At 27.4% G+C, this 17921-nt stretch overlaps 1 protein-coding gene across 2 annotated transcripts in view; it reads right to left on the minus strand.

Moving 5' to 3' along the window:
* Positions 1 to 8188, minus strand: part of LOC111028979 (protein sprint) — an 89732-nt gene extending 81544 nt beyond the window's left edge. The window contains exons 1-2 of one of the 2 annotated variants that reach the window (XM_022307781.1): positions 7797 to 8188; positions 7591 to 7674 (exon numbers count right to left, since the gene is read on the minus strand). In XM_022307781.1, the coding sequence (XP_022163473.1) occupies positions 7591 to 7674; positions 7797 to 7799 (87 nt within the window). In that variant the 5' untranslated portion in view covers positions 7800 to 8188. Of the gene's footprint in view, positions 1 to 7590; positions 7691 to 7796 lie in introns of those variants that run through there. The other variant, XM_022307783.1, reaches the window with a different exon arrangement.
* Between the last annotated feature and the right edge of the window lie 9733 nt (positions 8189 to 17921).

Below are 17921 nucleotides of genomic sequence, written 5' to 3' on the forward strand. Positions count from 1 at the left end.
TACGAATATTTTGAAAACGATAGTCCTACGACTCCCTTTTTAAATAAGATACAAATAATGATTTCGTTTTTCCCCTCGTAAGTCGACTCATCATTATAGAAATGTAACAACAATAGTTCATCCCTCCCTCCCCATTAAAATAATAAAACATTAAGCTTGTAATAATAATTATTATGCTTTGTAAGTACTATACATAATGTGATTACTGCAGTATATGAAATAATAAACAGTAAACATGATATATGTCATACAATTATATTTTATCCATTCTATCTATTTATTGTATTAAGAAACTATTCACCCCAAATAGTCTAAAATATATGCCGTCTTAAATTTGCAAGATTATCAATTAAAATTAATGCTTTTTATTTTTAATATAAATTACTTAAATATATATAGGTAAATAAAAAATCACATTGTTAGAGAGTAGGTATAGCAAGAGCGATGGAAAACAAAGCCAGGTAAATTAAAGTATAGTTTATTTTTAATGAAAAAAGCTACAGAAAACAAGCAGACATTAAAATATGATAGTGAGTGATTAACTTAAAATATGATTTTAGTATTACAGAATTAAACAAAACATATATTAGTCCATCGTCGTCAATTTATCATAAAGCTAACAAAATATTATATCAGCATTTTATTTTAAATATATATTTACGTTGATTGATAGTACCTAAATTATCATATAAATTAAAATTAAAAAATTTCCATAAATGCGTGATAAGGGACTACTTTGTAATGCCGACTATAATATGAACGTATACATAACTATATACTATATAGACGTAACCGTAAACTATTATGTGTATACTACTATACTGTATACATATTTCCACCATTCTACATGTTATACACTAAAGACATTTACATCGATATTCATCTTTATTCATCTTAAATATATGTTTTCAACAGTGGCTTACTATATTTAAATTCTAAATGTTCTTGTACACATTTTTCTTAATAAAATTGTTATATTTAATATAATTTTAAATTAAATGTTTAATTTAATTATGACTCTTCAGTCAACACTCTAAACTAAACCACCATAAGATGCTTTTGCGTGATCTCAAGAAGGTCGTTATCCTCGAGTACCACTCGCTTGGTGACTGTATATTTTCACAGACGAAAAAAGGGGGAAAGACACGTAGCCAAAGACCGATGACCTAACGGTATGCACTTTAAATGGATTCCGTCTGAATTCAAGGGATAAATTCGTACAACTGAAACTTTATAAATCGCTATTAGCAAACGCAGGTCGTTTTGTATATTATGAACCAACTGACGACGAAGGGAGTGATCAGAGTGGAAAGAGGCAATATTAGCGAAACCTGGACAAAACGTATTGCTCCTTTCCAGTTCGAAGGTAAGTCCAATTTGTCTTCACACACCGTTTCCCCTTTTATATGAAGAAATTCAACAATATTTCACATCGAAATTGCACACACTTATAGTCTTCCCAAAGGGGTAAATCAAATTCAAAAAAACCGATGGATTTATCTTCAGACGCTGGAAAATGTTTCTAACATGTGTTACAAATGTGTGAGCGCCAGGTTAGGTTAGACTCATACAGTATGACCCTATAAATGTCGAGTCATGTACATCGTATATACATCACGTTCTATTCAATAATTATTATTGTTTTATTTTCAAACGTTTCTTCACTATAGCCTATAGGTAATATGAATAATATAAACAAATTACTTTTGTGTAGAATGAAGAATGTAGATAAGTATTTACATTTCATGCTTATTTTTAAATTACATAAATAACTTTAAAAAAATTCAAATAAAATATAATTAATCAGAAAGGACTTAAAAGTAACAAAATCAAAACGTTTTATCTTCAGTTAATATAAGTCTAATACCTTTCAAAATTATAGTATACGTCACCAACCTATATCCAATGAACTAATAATGAAGCAATATAACCTAACCTATACAGCACCTATACTGTCAATTTAACCAATATAATATATTATGTAGTGTATACTTACCTACTTTTACCGTAACATATTGTATATCCTAAGTAACGTACAAATTTATTAATTTACACCAGGTTTCATAGGTGACATATTATAGTGTATAACTAATATTTTGCAAATGTTAAGAACGTAATTAAAATTATTTTATTAACACAACATTATAATACTCTATCCAACATTTGAAGATAATATAATATTTACAAGTACTTTGCTACCTAGTACATTTTAACAATGTTTAAACAAATATTGTGTTTAATCATACAAATTACTTATTATACTGAGTTGAACGACTAAAACTAAACGCATAGACATATTAGGGGGCTATGAAAGTGATTTTTAAAGGGGTGGCCATTTTTTATATGGATACAAATAACTGTGTTAAGACAATTATAATAATAATTTATATTTTATCATATAATGTATTTAAGCATTTTTATGATTCAAGGTTATTTTCTATTAAATATAAATCCATACACAAGAAACTTGCGAAGAATATAGGTGAAAATATGTGAGCCTTATCTCGAGGCGCCGGCCTTTATCTCGGAACTTATTCATAGTATAAGTACATAAAAACAAAAACCTTTAGAACTGCTCAATTCATCATACAATTGTATATGCAACTAATATTATTTTGCATAACCCAATTTTTAGTGTTATTTATAGCGCATATTTTGAAGTTTTTAAGTGAAAATGTATGTGCTAAAAAGTATCATTTTATTGCTATAATTTACGAGCTCTGATGCTTATAAATAATTAAAGAATATAATTGAATTATCTACCTACCCATAATATTAAATTAAAACAGATACTTTAAAAACCCAAATTTTAATTAAATATTATTAATAACTTTGTAGTAATGTATTCAAATATAAGTATAGGAAATTAAACAATAATTTGCTCTGCGACAGATTAAACACAATTTTTATAAAAACCATTATTATTATATTAAAGTTTACATTAGGATTGTATACTTTTATTAAAAAATCAATTGAAATACAAAAAAGTAATGAAGCTATAAGTCGCTATCATAAACCTTGGCAAATAAGTTGTACGTGTAAATTTACAAAAAAATAACAATTTTTTTTTCACTGTATACATGCGATATGTAATGTATAATAAAAATATATATTCTTGGACCAATAAATGTGTTTGATCCAAGTTGATTTAATTTTTTTTTCGAACTTCGGCATATAATACATATTACTGAACCTGATAACTGTTCTTTCAATAATTCTATGAACCATATTATGTTAATTTTTATTTATCAAACAATGAGTACAATTTTAATAACGTTTTTTAAAAGAATAAAAGAACTCTTCAGTCCCTTCACTTGTTTTTATATCTAACACACTTAGCCTTATCATACTTGATTACAATTGTGAACTCTTCTTTTATTATTTAAAGAACAACGTTTCATAAAACTTAAATTCAAAAACCAACAATACATTTCAAATGTTATCTAAAACTATAAATAAAATCATCATGTAAGCAAACTAGATTTTTTTTCCCTAAAAACTACCTATAAAGCTATAAACCAATATTTATAGGTACAAAATCATTTTTTATCACAACAGCCGATATACGTACGTCGTACAATAATTCATATACAAAGTCTCGTATTTAAAATGCCAGAACCACAACTACATGATATATTTATAGTGAAGTATAGACATAAACATATATACAAAAACTAATAGAGTGTACAATTTGCAACGCTATAAAAATAATCTATTCTATAAATGAATCATTATTGGTATTGAACGACCGTAACAATTAAAAATGAATCGAGTTAAAGTAGCATCAAAGAACAACAACAATTCTTACCTACAAAACCACTTAAGTATAATAATATCCAAATTACAAAAACCGGAATTCAATTTGTTCAGTTGAAATGTTTTAAAAACAAAATTAGTGATACATAATTATTATACATCAGTAGCATATTAATTATTTTAGTATTCGAGTAAAGGCTAAGTACCTAAATGAATAATAAAAAATAAATATGCGTAACGGCCTGGATCAGATGCCGGATTATACACAGATGTTAATTTACATAGAAATGGCGTTTAAACATCGATTACGGCAAGCTGTCCAGTCAACCTTCAATGAATTGTAAGTAAATGAGAAAAAAAACATACCCTTTTTGGAATATTAATAACCGTTGTGGTTAACATTTACCAAGCAATCAAAAAAATTACTCAAGAGCGTCGAACAGTAATCAAACAGCTGATAATAAACAATTTGATAAATATACATTTTTTCCCTATTATACGTTTGCTTTTTACCAAATTTATATAATTACATTAAAATCATACGTGGAAATTATAATGTATTGTTAAGTCATAAAACACAATACCAAGTGAATTATTTATAATCTTACGAATTTTGTGAAGGACAAATTAAAAAAAATAAGTTGTGCATAGTATAATTGTGTATTTAATGTTAAATCTTTCTCAAGTTACCTATTTCAAAAATATATTTTTTTTTATTTTGAATATTTGTTTTGTTTACATAGGTACTCAAAACAAAAACTCCTTGGATAGCGTTTCACGTTTCTTAAAAGCAACTATACTTTAAAAATATTTTGTAAGAAAACATGTATATTTTACATAACTTGAGTAGATATTATATAAATATCAAGGAAGTTTACAGTGTGTCACGTTTAAATAAATACTTGAATTTCGTCCAAATTTACGCTGAAAAACTTATCATTAAAATGATTCAAAAACCTAAATTTCGAATTAATTAAATAAGGGGGGGACAACTGCTATAAACGTAACTGAATTTATATAGTTTTAGAAATCTACTTCTAGAAATACTGGCATACTATCAAAGACCAAAGTATCAACACGTACTAACTAAAATGAAAACGTCATGAGTTATAAACGGAATTCGTCATCTTTTTAATTTTAACAAAACTGAATCATAGTTCTTGAAATTAATCTTGAATTGATCTGAGAATTGTGTATTGTGATAATGAATAATAATTAATATTTCAATGTTAAAAACTAAAATAAATATTAATGATAAGGTTAGTCCAAATAATTGTATTATACCTACATATATATTCTGTATTTATACAATCTACAATTTTACAAATCTTATAAATTACCTTATAACCCTTTGACACCTGTCTTTATTTTAACTAAACTATTAACATAAATAATAAATATATCTTAAATATGAATCAACTAAAATTGGATTCATTCACATTTTTTTTTCAATTTCTTTGATAAAATGTAAATACTATAATTACATAATTTCATTAAGTATACCTAATGAATTTAAGCTTTATATGATATTATTCAACTCGCAACTTTTTTTTTTTAATTGTAGGTAGTAACTTTTTAAGTACCTAATTAATCTTTTAACTTTAAACATGCCCTTATAGACTTTTAGACCATTTTTATAACAAATAGGTAATTTAGAAATAATAAAACAATATTTCATTGTTCAGTAGGTAATAAAATAAATTTTTTCTATGTACAATAATAAATTTAAAAATGAATACGACAAAACACAGATGTTAGGGCTTATTTTTTTTTTTTAATTATCCAAAATGGTGAAGATGTTGTTTTAAAATAATTGTTTTAATACCTAACAAAATTTTAAAAATATTTTTAAAGCCTAAAATTAGTTACAATTAAAAAAATGTAGATACCTAATTACTTAATCTACATAATATATTTGTACATCAGTTATTATTCATTAATCAGCTTAGGGACTTAGGGGAATTAATATGTTTTTCTTGAATAGTTCGATAAAATAGCAAGGTCAAAAATACTAAATTAATAAGTATAAGGAATAAGGATTCAGAAAAAAAATCCTAGATTGTATTAAGCATATTTTTTAATATTTTAAAGTTTTTGCTTATTAGAGCATAAGTTTACATTATTTAGCTCAGTTTTTTTCTTTAACTATTCTGCAAATAAAAAAAGTTTAATAAAAATGTAATTCAAGAATTTAAATACCTATATTACACCAACATTGTGTAACTATGAGTGCTTTTGGGCTTTTCCCTGCGATAAGCTTTGTGCTCCTCGCACTTGATGTTGGTATTGATAGATATATGCTATTGGTATGACTAATTATTTTTTTTGTTTTCATTAAAAAATCAGATAACAATAATAAGGTAGCAATATAATTATGCACAATGGTAAAAATTAACTATACAAATAAAAATGTCAATCAATGAACAATATAAAGATTTTTAAGAAGAAAAATTTGATATGCATTACTGTAGTATTTACATTTCAACTCTTATAAAAGTTTAAGTCCAACGGTACATTTCACAAGTAAATCGCAACTCTAACTTCTTGCACCCTTGATATTGAACCGATACATAACAATATGTTCAAATTTGTTCATTTAAAATCTTGTATGCATTATAAAATCTTATTAATTAGGTAAAATAAATAATTATCACATAATAATACTATCCATATAATCCATTGATATTAACAATTATATTTAAATTTCAAATATGACAATGTTTTAATATTATTTTAATGAAACAAGATATTTTTAAATCCTATAGTAAGTACTTTAAACACTAAACAGTATTATAGTTCTAGAAGTGTCAGTACTTGATCACTAAGACTCTTCCACAATTATTTACATTTAATTTAGTAATAGAACAAGATGAGAAGAAGTAAAAAAAATAATCTACAAAATTAAATTTAAAAAAAAAACACTATGAATGATCCAAGTTAGCTTCCATTGTAAATAACTGACAACTGTTTAATAATAGCTGCAGAAAACTATCAAAAGTCTTGATCAATAACAAAAAAATAAAAAATAATTTTGTGAATCTGTAGATATATTATAAATATTATAACATATTATCTGTTATATTGACAACTAACATAGTAACATCAAATAATTTTAAACAAACGTATCAACTATTAGTTAGTAACTAATAGTTACCTGTAAACGATAGTAATGATTTCTAAGAAAATATGGTTATTGAAAACCGTTAAATTCAAATAAAATTAATTAAATAAATCAAATTTCCCATCAATACATTTAACCTACCTCAATTCAATAATTATTTCAGCATCTTTAAATACTTAAAAATATATTAAATTAAATAAGTACCCTAACCGGCCTAACCTATTACTGTTAAAAATGTAACAAAATATCTTATGATATGAATCATTAACATTTAAATTATACAATCAAACTTTATTTCATTAACCTTATGGGTATTATATGTGAATATATTATTATACATTGGACAAACACGTCAATAATCATTCCAATTCCATTCAATAATAGTCATGATTTTGTAGCAAGTCTTTAGAAGTATATTAAGTAATAACTATCCGTAACTATCATTAAATTCAAGTTAATCAAAATAATTAGTTACTTACCAGATAAGTCATAGGTACCTATCAAATAATAATTAGTAATACATAGGTGTTTAGAAGGAATAAATTAAAATTACGGAAAATGTATCATTATGGTACAAATTTCATATTGATATATTATAAATATGTAAAACAAACTAATATAAATCACCTAAATCATATACATGACGAGTAACAACACACATCTTATAGTTGATTTGTCTGCTTACAACATGAAAAATAATTGCAAGTACTCACCAGCATATAAGAGGAGCCGGCAGCGGCAACCGGTCTCTGTTCTTCGGTATCCGCACAGTCATCGGCCATATTTTCATCCGCAAGCTAAACACCGAAGAAACTATCAATATACTATAATACCATCACGATAAAATATAACAATAATAGGATACAAGTTTATAAAAGTACAATATTGTGGCCGAATCGTACGACAAATATGCACTCACCATACTTTGACCATAGAGTTCACATGAGTATGTCTATAGGACGTGTATAGCCGACGCGAAAACACGTCACAGTAGAATTTTATTCTTGTTGGTGAACGGTTTGAACGGAAAACGGAACAGATAGCAAAACAATATCACAACGTAAGATTTTTATACCGAAAAAATTTAATTTACCTACCTAAGATTTCTTTTTTTTCGTTTTTAAATATAACCGACAACCGCCGGAATTCGTATTCAAGACGGTCGCCGACAATAACATTACAATTTACAATGGCAATAATAAATAATAATAACAACGATAAAACGGCCCGAAGTTTTGCGTATGGTACTCCGATCAACAGGTCATGATAAGGTGATAATGAAAAAATAATAATAAATAAATAACAATACATATGTGTGTAATGGTGTATTATGTTACGGCAGTGAAAGAAAAAATTCCCCGACGACAACGTAGCCGGGCACAGTGTGACCGGCGCGCGCACCGATTCGGATGTGTGGGCCGAGCCGGTTTGTACTTTGTAGTTTGTGGCGTTTGTGCACTGCAGCGGTGGCTGAATTTCCAGACACGATATTATTAGAGGTATTCAATATTCGTTATATTATCGGGTATTCAGGTATTCTGCATTTCTGGAAAGATAGGTGCCTGGTGGTAATTGTATTTTCAATTTTTATTTTGCTCCTCTCCCTATTAGGTAAACGTACTATTGTTTAATTCATTGAAATATTTAATAGATAATAATGAAGATATTGTGTCGTATACTTGTATCTATGACCCACCTATTTAAAATAATTGTAAAAACAAATGTCCCCATAAAGATTGTATAATTTAATTGCTTAAATTGTAGTTTTAATTTTATTGACTTCGTAATTGGCATTAAATTGTGGTCACGATAAGTGTGACAAGTAAAATGATAAAAAAAAATGTATTTACTAAATTAAAACAGGTTAATGGCGTTAATGGCGCTAATGAATTTCCTAATTTGATATTTAATTATTGTTAGTTATGAACTATGCATATTATAATTTGATTACCTTATGCCACATGGGAATATAATTATTAATTACATCGAATACAGACATACAGTAATATATATATATATTACTGTATATATTACTGACTACTGTTCTAATGTTCTGGTCCCATCTTCGGAAAATGTTAAATGCTCAGCGAATGCTTTATTATGAATTAAATTATATTTATTAAAATTACTATTGTAGGCTACAGCTATTGCTCATTGCCCATTACATAGCTGTTAGATGCAGCCAGCTGGTAGGTAATGGAATAAAAATTTAAAATAATTTTAAGTTTCTTACAAAAAAACATAAACGTAGATAAAACAATTTACTGATTACAAATGTGAAATGAATAATGACCTTCAATTTTCAAGTTTAAATTTAGGATTATAATATATATTTAGACAAGTATAATAAATATATTATAATATTACATGTACCGTGTATCCTCGTCTCACTTCGTCCACATAATATAGGCTATATAGATTATGGGCTGTCCAATGGTCCGTGTGTTGTATATGTTGCATGTAACATTTGGTAGATTAGATGGTGATTGGGATGTTGGAGAGATGAACAAATATGTATTATACAATGACTCATTATATAGTATAACATATTATTTAGAAAAGTGTTGTACTGAATGAGTCAATGTTTTATATACATAAATATTAATCTAATCACCCAACATAAAAATACAAATCGAAAAAAAGTTTACAAAAAGTAGAAAACTTCAAATTCCCATATAATTAGCATTTAACACAAAAAGATCTTAATATTTTGAAAATTATTTCAAAAAAAATTAATACCTTACGTCAAAAACTGGGTTTGCTTAGGAATTCGAGCATTATCCAAATTGTTTTGTTGTTTTTACCGACTACTTTTAAAGTACTGGATAATTTTGACATTTGATCCCCGGAGTATAGATTTATCTATATTTGCTAGAAAAAAATACCATAGAAATTAGAACATTTTGTTACTATTCAGATTTCAGACAAATTATAATTTGACATCATCTAAAATTAATAAGAAAAATTGTACAATGTACATACAGCCATTCTTTGTGGATATGTGGGTATTATTTTGAAAATCATAAAATAGCCATCACTGGCTATATAAACATAATATTTTGTATTATCATTTATTATCATAAATTATTAACATTCAACTTATTAAAATTAACTTTCAAAATTTTTTTGGAATCTTTGAATAAATATGATACTTTGAGTTTAAACGGGTCTTATTGACTCAACTCTTAAGTCTAAAAGTTTTTGTTTTTTTATTGTAAAAATATCAAAACTGAAAGTTGAAACTGTTTTATTAGTTTTTATAAAATAAATTATGTTAATTACGCTGAGAATACGCTTTGGAATACCCACTTAGGTATACCTTTTCCACAATACATGACCTATTTTACTTTTGGATAACACATAACACGTTTTATAAAATGTAAAAATTAACTTTTGTACATTTTAGTTAGTAAATTAAAAAATTTAATTTTTTATGTTCAGACCTTTAATATGAAATTCACTATTAAATGGGATTTTAAATTAATTCATTAAGAAGCCGTTAGGAATAAAGTAGAAAAAAATGAACAGTAAAAAAATGCTTTCGAATAATTCCAATAACACTCAGGTCTCGTTGGTCATATTTTATTTACATTATTACTGCTCGTATAACTATAATGATAAAATGGTATTCTATGTTTGGCACTCTTCATCTACACTTTGTAACACTACAATATTGTAATACTATATGTCTATATAGTTTGATGTGTTTATTCAGAAGATATTTTGAAAAATATATTACACTAGCCGTCCTTGAGAATTGGCAAAAATTAGATTTTTAGAGGTAATTATATTTGAATATTTGAAAAAAAATGTTGATGAAGTATTTATACTAATTATAATAGTAATATTCTAACCAATGCCAACCATTAAAATAAACAAAACAAATATTCTTTATTCGTGAGCTAGTGAAAAAAATCCATGTATGAGCTCCCCTCTAGCTATAAGGGGTTGAAAAAATAAACATAAACACCCGATAACTCTCTATTGATATAACTTTTATTGAAAATGGTCCAGTAATATATATTTGAGTACATCAACTTCGGATAAACTAACATCCATGTTTAGCTGGATAACTCGATATTGTTTATAAAAAAATATAAAATACAGCACTATTTAGGTGTATCTTTGTTTTAGTGTACCTCAGTTCACGGGTACCTACATTAGCGTCTGTGTATGCCAGCTAGGTTTGTGAACTAAATTGTAATTCGACCAGCGAGAAAGGCAATATTCACCAGTGGCACTGTGGCAGATTGGATAAAGCCACTTAGTGTTGAGTAAAGCCATAAAAATGCATAGGTTTATTAGACACTCTTGTTGACATTTTTGACGACTTAAGTACCATTTATCTATCTTATGTTCAGTCAATTTTCATTGCTCAATAATATTGTATGATCTCCTCATCTTAAAGGTCAACAAATAACCTAAGTGAGCATTCATCACAACTTTTTACTGTTCTTATGCTCCAAATCCAAATATAATATCCCAAGAAAACTTCATGGCCCTATTATTATACCATCTGCTTCTAAAATCTTTGAATCTCGATTCCTCAGAAATTAGAACGTTAAAATTGGATTTATTTGTACTCCAAGAAATGCTATTTGAGTGCTCTGATTTACTTGAACGATTATCCTTCCATGTTTCCTCACTCGTGAGTCGTGGACCCTATCGAGAGACCCATTTTAAATCAATTTAACCCGTACTAACTAGGTTAAAGGTACCCAACTAGCTCCTTTTTCGTTCGTATTATGTTTCGTAATACGAACGAAAGTTGTCATCATAACATCTAACCCTTTCATTTCTGCCAATTTTACCACTTTTAAAACTATGTAAATAACCAAAATTTACAAATTTTATTTTATACAATATTTGTTTCATTTACATTATACACTTACTTATTCCTGTATAAAATAATTTATTTGTTATATATTATCATAATTATTTATTATTCTTAACATTTCGATTAAACCATTTGAGGGCGCTATGACGCATGCCCGTTTATTACTACCTATAAAACACAAAAATAAATAAACCGAACAGTTTAAACTACTCTCTAAACTTTCCTGATATGTCTATAAGAATTTGAAATGTTCACAAAATCTGTTAAGTAGTTTTTGAGTGTATACGCAAAACATATATTATAAGTATATAACATACATTCAACTCTCAAGTATTTCTCATATTTTTGATTTATTCGTGGCTATAAAAGCAACGATTTGATGCATGATTTGTCCTCGTCTGACCGAGTAACCAATGGCAACCATTTGTATATAAATTATTTTTGCACTTGGAACACAGTTTTTAAATCGTTGAATCCTTGAGCTCCTCTACTTAATTTTTCTTAATTCGAGGGCTGCCTGTACTTATATGGTATACGGCACTTAGGTACCAGGTACGTATATACACTATATTATTAAGCAGCATCATAATAGTCTATAGGTATATATAATGGTTAACAGGTGTAATTAACCAAAAATTGTAATAAGTATAACGACATAAATATGAAATATTTCAATATCACAATATTTTAAATTAAAATTGAAGATATTATAAATATATTATTAGGTATTTATACAACCTGGTGAGTGGTGACTGTGCAATAAGTACTGTTTAAAAATTAAAACAAACACTACCTATTTACAAAAGTTATTTTAAATTGCATTATGTATTATAATGTAATAATTATATTATATAGTGATGATGACTTAAAGGTTTCTCAAAATGTGTTTTTAAGTATAAAAATTAAAATTATTAGTAATATTATTAAATTTTAATACGTTATTTGGATTGGTCAAGAAAAAAAAACATAAGGTTATTATAGAAAATTAATTAGCAGAGCATTATCTCTATAGAGTCCATTCATATAGTATGCAATAAGTTTAAAATCTATAATGAAAATGAAATCCCTTGTTAAAGTGCTTAAGTTAATCCGTTTAACTAACTCCGTTTTAGTTAAAAGCTACATGCCCAACAATTTACCCTTCGACCTCCGTACCCCTGTCTCATTTACTTTTAATTGGACGATATTTCACCAATTATATGTACCCTTTTACACATAATGTGCTATAATACCATACTCAAATACATAAATTCTACCTAATTTAAAGCGAATTTTATTCACTCGTGTAATATATTGTATACTTCTACAGTTCTGTTATATACATTGTTAAAAAGTAAATTCTATAAACAATCGTTAACCTCTCAAATATATATATTTTTTACACAACTTTGTATTTTATTCAAACAGTTTGTATTGGATTAGAGATTATTTAGTAACTATCATGCTTTAATTATCATCATAAATTAAAAATAAAACATTTTTAATTGCCGAAAAATATAATAATAAAGTGATTAAATAAAGATACGCGTTTTTCTACACATTATTAATTATTATATGTATACGGTGGTCATCAAAATTAGAACTATAGGTGTTACTGCATTAGGTCATGCGAATGAACATCTTTTATAATTAACTTCGAAAACTCATCATTAATTAATAATATACCTAAACACCTGTAGACTGCAGTAGTTACATTTATTTCAGCTAAACGTTAATAAACGTCTGTACCGGAATCTACATTGACATTAATTATAATTGTTATTGACTATTAGTAATATCTGCAGACCGGTGATCACTTTAGTCATAATAATCACTATGAAAATTATACTTGGTATAAAATAGATAATCGCGCGTGGCGCGTGCTATTAATAGTAATATTATTACATATTTATTATTTACTATTTTACTAATTATCAATATTCTTAACTTTTTTTAAATAATCTTTTTTTGGATATCACATTTTGTACTTAGGAGTTAAGAGGGGGGAGGGCAGAGGACTCAGTCCTACTTCCATTACTTCCAACCACTCTTAAGACCCGTTCTCTAACATCTTCAAAAGGTACACACTGGTGTAGTAGTGTCTGGTACGCAACTTAAAAGTAGTGAAGAATTCAGAGCGATGAAGTAATATATTTGGTATATTTAATAATTCTAAATAACTATATCAAAATGTAGCAAATTCGTAGCAAAATATTAATAGCTTGATACCTATCCATCATTTTGATTTTTGAAGTGTTTGATTGTACGTCAATATAGCTCAGGGATATTTGTTTCCGACATGATGACATGTAGCAAATTTAAATGGCATTACAAAATGTTGCAATTATTGAAATATATTTTGAGGTTTTAGCACAAATAAGTGCTGGTACCAACATGGCGGAAGTGAATAAACATAAATATCACCATAATTTTAAGTTTCTATCATTTAGAGTAGATCGGCAGAAGCTGTGTAGAGCATTAATAGAAGTAAACTATTTTTTTTCGAAATCTTAACAATTAAGTCTTGTCAAGTTATTTTATAAAATATTTTTCAGTTTATCAAAACTGCGTGTGCATACTTAGTTAAATACTTTTTACCATATTACTATTTTATGTTTTGTTGTAAATAGCATATGTAACCTATTATACATAGTTAAGTACAGACAGTACCGTTTATTAATATTGATGTTGTTTTATTTTAAAAATAAACCTAATTTATAAGTAATTGCAAAAATGTTGTTGTATAATCACAATTAAAATTCTGGAGAAATAGGTGCTGGAGTTTGGATTAAAAAAAATTGTTAACAAAAATGAGAGATTCACATGTAAATTAAATTAATAACCCTTGGGGGTACTAATTAAGCTTTAGATTGATATACTCAGGTTCAAGTAGGTACATAGTACCTACCTACTAATGAACATAAAACCCTCCCCAATTATTCTGCCTTGCAACTGGTTATGTCAGTAACTTTCAAAAATATTATTACAAGTGAGGTTTTGGTGTTTTATTATTAATTAGATTATTCTGAGTATGATTTTACTAAGGTTAAATACAGAAACAATGACATCAAAGAAGTCACTAAGTAACTTAAAATTCAGTTTTAAAATATCGTAGCTACAGAATATAGTATGCCAAAATCGCACATTTCCTGAAGAAAATCGCAGTAATTAATAATTTCTAAAATTAAAAGCAATATAGGTACCTATATGTACACTGTAGTTATTGGCACTTACTATAAAAACACAATTAGACAAAAAAGTTAATTTTCCTGAAATTTGATTTTTTAGTCATATGCTGCCACTGCCTTCGCCAGTAATAAGGCATTAATGCATTATTGATTACTTCAACGTAATAAAATGTTAAATATTTAGTAGGTACCTAATAAATGAATTATTTAAGTTTATATTATAGAGCGCTAAAAAAAGTATAGGAAATGTGTATGTAGTACCTATTGGGTGTCCGTTGGTAAAAATGTAGAGAGAGAAGAGGGCAAAATAAAAAAGTTCTTAAATGTAATAGCTAAATAAAGGTTTAATATTATTCCAATGTTCATTTCAAAACCTAATAATGATGTAGAAAAACATTTTATTTTATGATGTCTAGGTAATAAGGTAAATATCAGGATAGTATTTATTAAATAAGTTCAAATTATTTTTCCCAGAGAGGGGCAGTGCACCGTCGTTTAGTATATCAAATATTTATTTCTGGCGGTATATCGACTTTAATAGTTGTAGGTATGAGTTATACAATAGAAATTTAAAATGTTCAAATGTGTAGCAAAATTATTATAATTAGGAATGACTAATGGAGTCTTAAACAAGTTATTAATTATTAATTATTAAATAAATGCGTTGATTTTAGACAATTTCACAATGTTGTTTTTAAATTATATTTTCTGTGAGCATTTTTGGAAACTAGAAAGAATGTTACACATTGTTCATATAAATTTATGTTAACTGAAATATTACTACATTTTAAGAAAAATTATCTACAAGACAAAATTACATACTAATTTTCTTTCAATTTCTTATCATATTATGAGTTGGATCAAAATCAAATTGAAATGTTTACTCAATGCTAAGTTGCATTAAGTTTAAAGTATATTAAGCAATCTAAATAGATATAGGTATATAACTTTATTACATCCAATTTCAAATTAGATTATTAAGGTATATATTATATACATAATATATTTTATCTACGGAGAAATGAAAACATTTTCAACGTTTTCAAACAACCATTATATTATACCTTATTTAATAACCACTTGGTAATAAAAGACTTTATCCCAATTTAAAATATAACGAACTCGGGACGAACGTAGAGTTAAATAATTCAATATTCGGCGGGAATTTGATTACAAAAAAATCGTCTGAATAACAGAAATGCTTATTTCTAGCGGCGTATTGACAATGTGAGGATTTACATTTTTAAGCTACAACTTACAGAGGTGACTTAAAAAGTCCATTTAAGATAATGAAAAGCTTGAAACACTATACAGGCACGACGAATTCTATTTTAAATATATATAGCTGGTTTCGTATATTTAAGTTAACATATTTACAGGCTTAAAACTTTATTATGACCGAAAAAATGATTATAGTCGAGAAATGTAATATATAGTAAACAATAATAAATTGTGTCCAATGGTCGAGGGTGACTCGACCGTGAATACCTCTACTATGTACCTATACTCATAATAGTCTATAGGTACTCAGTGGCGAGAGATAACTGAATCAAATTAAATAATATATGTACACATAATACAGGATGGTTTTTGAATAGTCCAAAGTGTTGCGATATTTGATATATATTTTTATTTAAAATGTTCGTAAAAAACTCTGGCTATAAAAAAAATTTTCTGAAAAATTTGAGACTTCTTCCCGAATTAAAGTGACGGCTAAATATTTAGATTAAAATTATAAAAAAAAAACCTTTTTTAACTGTTTACTTGGACTGAGTTGGACACAGCGGAGTGGTTTGTTTTTTAACAGCGAGCCAGACAATCACCCTGTACATAATATTACATACGCCTGGAATTATTAAAGTCTGCTGATAGAGTGGCAGAGTGCGGAACGTCGACCGGAACCGTCCCACGGGGACGAATAAAAACGAACAAATGCAGAACGCTACCGGTGATGTTTTTAATTAGAGAAACGGCGGCGGCGCGCACATAATTCGGAGCCGGGAAAAAAGTCGGAGAAGCGATGATGATGATGATAACCAACCGACACGATTCGTACAATGATTATCATAATAATATTCTAAATTATTATTATTATTATTATTGTTATTATGATTGGTGGAAATGTTTTTCGCGGTAAACACTCCCCCGGGGTGGCTTGTAAAAGTTTGCAACTGGTCGAGGGACACTGCTGATGTAGGTACTTACGTAGATAACTATATACACCTGCTCTGAACCGAGTCCGAGTGCACATAACTGTATAAAGTGTACCAGGTAGGTATACACTTAGTGTAGGTATACATTGGTCATTGACACACTGTTGAACACGGACCGTGACGAGGCGGAGGGAAAAGAAAACCCTGTCAAAGTAAGCGAATGTATTACGATAAAAAAATCAATAACTATTCTGAACAACAAAACGCGATTACCTATATTTTATACAAAACCTGCGCATATTAGTATAAACTATTTACCAGCGTTCTCGGAAAGTGATATAAAATGTAAATATATACATAGCTATAGGTCTACATTTTTCTGGAAACTCGTACCTAAGTAATTAATAATCAATATTATATATGAATTAAGCCACTATTTTTTTAGACGCATTTTTCAAATTTTGTGACAATTTCGGTTTTCAATAGAGGGGGAGGGGTAAGTTTTGAACAGCCCAAATGGGTAACATAAAATAAATATATTGTAACTATTAATTATTATCAATTTTGGCAATATTTTCTTAGTACTCAATTGTGGGTATAATATTTTTTCATAATATTATAAAAATAGGCATGTTGTGCCTTGTGCTCTAATAAAATATAATAAAGATTAATTGGGAATTACAATTTACAGGGCACCACCTTATCACTCTACTTTTAGGTTAGGTTGTGTACTTATCTAATACCCACCTTGCCACCCACAAATTACGTCACTGAGTGAAATTTGTGCTTAACCTAATGGATATTCCACGAAGGAATGATAATCATCCTTGGTCATGTATATATAATATATATGTTTATTGGTAAACACAACAAAATTAACAGACTAA

This window comes from Myzus persicae, unplaced genomic scaffold, assembly GCF_001856785.1.
Source record: "Myzus persicae strain clone G006 unplaced genomic scaffold, MPER_G0061.0, whole genome shotgun sequence".
NCBI lineage: Eukaryota > Metazoa > Arthropoda > Insecta > Hemiptera > Aphididae > Myzus > Myzus persicae.